The following is a 5,042-nucleotide window of genomic DNA, read 5'->3' on the forward strand; positions in this document are numbered from 1 at the left end:
GTGATTCGGACGTCCGGTTGTAAAAATATAAGTTTTAAAGTTTTCTTCCTTTGATTTGGTGTCCGATTCGTAGTTCTAGGTGTTATTTTGGTGATTTGATCGCGCGAGTAAGTTCGTATAATATTTTAGGACTTGGGTGAATGTTTGGTTTGGAGCCCCGAGGGCTCGGGTTGATTTCGGATGGTTAACGGATCATTTTTGGACTTGGGAAAAACTGCAAAAATCTGCTTCTGGTATCCTTCTTCGCGTTCGCGAGAGGTGGCTCGCGTTCGTGAAGAAGAAACTGGAGGCAGGTGAAATTTACTCTTCGCGTTCGCGAAGAGGGGGACGCGTTCGCGAAGGGAAGAGGACAGTGTTTATCGCGAACGCGTGGATGCGTTCGCGTAGAAGGCGAGGCCTGGCCAGGCACCAAACGTTAAAGATTCGCGTTCGCGAAGGGTAAATTTGGCAAGGCTTCGCATTCGCTACATTGCCTTCGCGTTCGCGAAGAGCAAAGTTTTGGCAGAACAAAAATGTGCTTCGCGAACGCGAGGCACTGACCGCGTTCGCGAAGGGTAAAAATCCCAGAAACAGAACTTAAGTTCTCGAAATAGGGTTTCGACCCATTTTCAATTCTTTCCCATTTTTGAGCTCGGGTAAGGCGATTTTTGGGCGATTTTTACCGGAAAACATTGGGGGTAAGTGTTCCTTATCCTATATTGATTATATTTCATGATTTCATACTCATTTATATCATGAATCCGTGAATTTATGGAAGAAAAATAAGATTTTTATAAAATCTTCCAAAAATGAAAATTTAAGATTTGAAGGTCCATTTGATATCGGAAATTGGACAAATTTTGTATGGTTGAACTCGTATCGGAACACGTATTCGTATTTCGTGAGTTTTTCCGGGATTTGAGATGTGGGTCCCACTGATGAATATTTTAATGAATTTTGGGTTTTTATCCGAAAAATGTGTAAATTCATATGGAATTAGTTCCTATGATTAGTATTGAATATATTGAATTGTTTGTGAATAGATTTGAAACTTTTGAAGGTAAATTTAAAAGGAAAAGTTGTGGTTGAATAATTGATTGGAATTTACAAAGCGAGGTAAGTGTCGCGGTTAACCTTGACTTGAGGGAATAGAACCCTTAAATTATTTGTTATGTGAATTGCATGTGAACAACGTATAGGCGAGGTGACGAGTGTCTACACGTCGTCAAATTAATTGTTTGCCTGTTTTCTTGAAAAATCATAAATTATTTTTAATCATTATAATAATTGTTTCTCTCTTATTCTTTGTCAAAATATTAATTCTTGAATTCATGCATTAACTGTTACATGCTATTTGAATTATGTGTATTAATTGTTATTTAACATTTAGCATATTAAATATTAAACTGCCTATTTTCTCCCTTATTTCTATAATGAATTGCTAATTGTCATCATTAGCATTAGACGTTTTAACTTGTTCTTTAAAGTATGTGCAGAAGGTTACATTTTCTTAATGTTTTGTTTCCTGTTTATACATAATGGTGGTTTAATCATTTCTTGTTTAGACATTACGTGTTTTATTTTAATAGATGACTATACTATCAACTTTGAAGTTAACATTTGTCATTTTTAATTCGTAACAGTTTGTATGTCTGTTTCATTTCAGTTTAATGGAATGCTGTAACAATGACTTGTTAAATGACGAAAATGAAGAAGAGGAAACTCAAGAAAATAAGGAACGGATGGCACTATGTCGAATAACATGTAAGAGTATATTGATATATTATGAGAAATACATTTGTAAGGAACCATGTCGTATATCTAAACGCACTGGGAATATATTTATCCAAGAGATATTACATGGAAATGAGACTCGGTGTTATGAAAATTTTAGATTGAGGAAGTCAGTGTTTCTTGATTTAAGCAAAGATCTAACTGATAAATATGGTCTTAAACCCACGCGTGGGATGTCTGTCTATGAAGAGTTAGGGATGTTCTTGATGATTTGTGCACATGGTGCCGGAAATCGATTGGTACAAGAGATTTTTCAACATTCAGGAGAAACAATTCATAGGCATTTTCATAGTGTTCTAAAGGCCATTGGTAAGCTTGCAAGAGACATAATTCAACCACATCCAAGTTATAATGATGGTGCAGGAGATCACAAGCCATGTAATCAACGATATCTCCCTTTCTTTAAAGTAAGTGACATACTTAATAATTATATTATTATATTTTTACATTTTAACTCAAAAAATTACCTAGTGTAAACTTATATTTAGTTTATGCATGTATATATTTTTAGGATTGTATTGGAGCACTTGATGGCACACATGTGAAAGCAAGATTGCCTCAAGGTCAAGAGATACCATATATTGGGCGTAAAGGTTATCCTACTCAAAATATTCTTGCTGTTGTCGACTTTAATATGTGTTTTACATTTGCATGGGCTGGGTGAGAAGGAGCAGCTCATGATAACCGTATATTTGGTGAGGCACTTCGTAGACCTGAACTGAATTTTTCACATCCATCCGGGGACAAATATTATCTTGTTGATGCAGGATATTCACACATAAAGGGATATATGGTTCCATATAAAGGGAATAATGTGAGATACCATCTTGCAGAATTTCGTCGAAGTGCGACATGACAATTGCGAGCACCAAATGGACATAAAGAAATGTTCAATTATTTGCATTCTTCTTGTAACGGTATTGATCGACAATATTGTTAATTATTATAAGAAGTTCTAAAACAGACTCTATTAGTTTCTTTTACGCCCTAACTCTTGCAGTTATACTTCCTTTAAGTAAGCGGTACCTGTGGATTCAGTGAAATTATGTAGGCTCCTTTACCATCTTTGCATGTCAATTTTTACTACTGTTACACAATTTTAACTTCTAATAACATTTCTTTATTAGTACTAATGCTATATCATTAATTCTTGTACAGAAGTTCTTTGACAGAGATGTTGCCAATGTTTATGTGCTGTGGTGGAAGTATTGCAACCGAAGATTGATCTATCAAGAAATTCGAGAATTACCTTTACCTTCTCGCCATCTACCTTTTAAATCTTGATGGTGATTTTTTAATTTTATTAGATGGATTTAATATTTTTCTCTTTTCTTGAGTAGATCAACCTTCGTTTACAATATCTCCTTCGCGACGATACCTAGGAGTATTAATCGACAATAACGTTAATTATTGTAAAAAGTTCATTACAGACTCTATTAATTTTATACACCCTAACTCTTGCAGTTATAATTCCTTTACATCAGCAGTACATGTGGATTCACCGAAATTATGTAGGCTCCTTTGCTATCTTTGCATGCAAAAAAGTCAATTTTTACTGTTGTTATACATTTACGCAGAAATCATAAAATCCTTTTAACAATTTTAACTTCTAACAATATTTCTTTATTAGTACTAATGCTATATCATTAATTTTTGTACAAAAGCTCTTTGACAGAGATTTAGTTGATTTTCTGCTCCAACTCATATTGCCTCTTAAGCTCTACATTCTCGATTTCTTCGCATCAACGGAACCTTGATGCGAATTCAACAAAAATTTCCGTGTCTCCTTTTCCATGTTTTGCATTCAAAAAAATTTCAAATGCAGACACGTGTATAATGTATGTTTACGTGTATATATATATTTGTATTAATTCATACCAAAATATTTTATATACTTATTAATTATGAGATTAGAGAATTAATTTTTTTTTTATAACTATCGGGTCAAATACTAAGTTAGTAAATTTTTTTTATGATAATATATAAGATAGAATATTATAATTAGGCATACTAGTAAGCAATATAATAATATTAATAATAATATAAATAAAGTAGTGGGCTCAAGCCCACATCTGTTGTACCACACGTTTAGGACTTAAAAGTTTAAAGTGGGGCAAACTTTGATTCCTTTATTCACGAGGAGATAACAAATTACAGTGAGATTAATATAGGGCACTGTGACGGCAAAACAGAAGGAACGAGTAATAGGGATTGACTGCTCTTTATTTTGGATAGCTTTTCACTGGAATTTTGTGGAGAAAAAGGCTATATAATCAGGTATTTTGATCAACTTTCGTACAATGATATACATGATATTGAATTTGCAGTGAAGTATTAGTTATGTTTTTGTAAAGTAGGCTAATGATTAGGAGGAGACAAAGGAATAATTGAGCATGGCAGACATAATCATGAAGCATTGGGAATGAATTTTAATTTAATAAAAGAAATCTTACCCTTCAATATGGACAAAACCAGTTAGGATTGTTTTGGATCTTAATATTAGAATATTACATATATAGGGAATTAGTTATGGACCTTTGCACACATATGTAGAATGACAGGTTATGATTTATGTTTTTCTTTTGTAATAGCTACGTAGTGATTGAAAATATAATGAGTAGTGATAAGTTTTCAAAATCAGGTCTAAGGTTGGAGTGAGAATTTATCCGTAAGGTGTATCTAGGACCTATTTGAATGTTAATATTAAAGCCACTGTTCCGATTTTTATTGTTAAGTATAGAAAGATTTTGATTGTAACCCGGGGTTATGACAGTTTAGATTGGGATAATGGGATACATTACTATTAAGGTGTAAAAGAAAAATATAAAGCTATAACTCTAAGCTTGAAAGTTAGGGACATAGAGATTTGATCCCGACTAATATAACTGATATTGTTAATAATATTTTGTATAGATTGAGGTTATTGGAGGCCGTTTAGTTTAGTTGGTGTTCTAAAAATCGCGAGGTTGGAAAATTTTCTGTTATCGAGATAAGCGAGACTTTAAGCTTTAATGCTTGCTTTTTCAAAACTCGTTTTGAAAAAAAATGTTTTGTCTGCCTAGTCCATGTGTTGGGACGAGCGTGCGCTTGGCAGAATCGGTGGTGTTTGACCAACCGCAAATATATATTATTTTATAAAAAGCTAAAACTATTTAATAAGTGATTTGTGATGTGGTGTGATGTGGCGTAGCCTCGTGCTATGGCGTTGGGGTGTTAGAAATTATTTTTTCGTTGCCGTAATATATTTGGGGCATTGTGTATGTTGCCGT

General features: G+C 33.7%; 1 protein-coding gene across 1 annotated transcript; it reads left to right on the forward strand.

Annotated features, from left to right (window-relative positions):
- Positions 1-1,649: 1,649 nt before the first annotated feature.
- LOC142180164 (uncharacterized) lies at positions 1,650-2,998 on the forward strand. Its single transcript, XM_075251104.1, has 3 exons — positions 1,650-2,180; positions 2,285-2,433; positions 2,932-2,998. Exons 1-3 carry the CDS (start codon positions 1,650-1,652, stop codon positions 2,996-2,998), a joined length of 747 nt encoding a protein of 248 aa, XP_075107205.1.
- Positions 2,999-5,042: the final 2,044 nt, after the last annotated feature.

Source organism: Nicotiana tabacum, chromosome 4 (genome assembly GCF_000715075.1).
Source record: "Nicotiana tabacum cultivar K326 chromosome 4, ASM71507v2, whole genome shotgun sequence".
Classification (NCBI taxonomy): Eukaryota; Viridiplantae; Streptophyta; class Magnoliopsida; order Solanales; family Solanaceae; genus Nicotiana; species Nicotiana tabacum.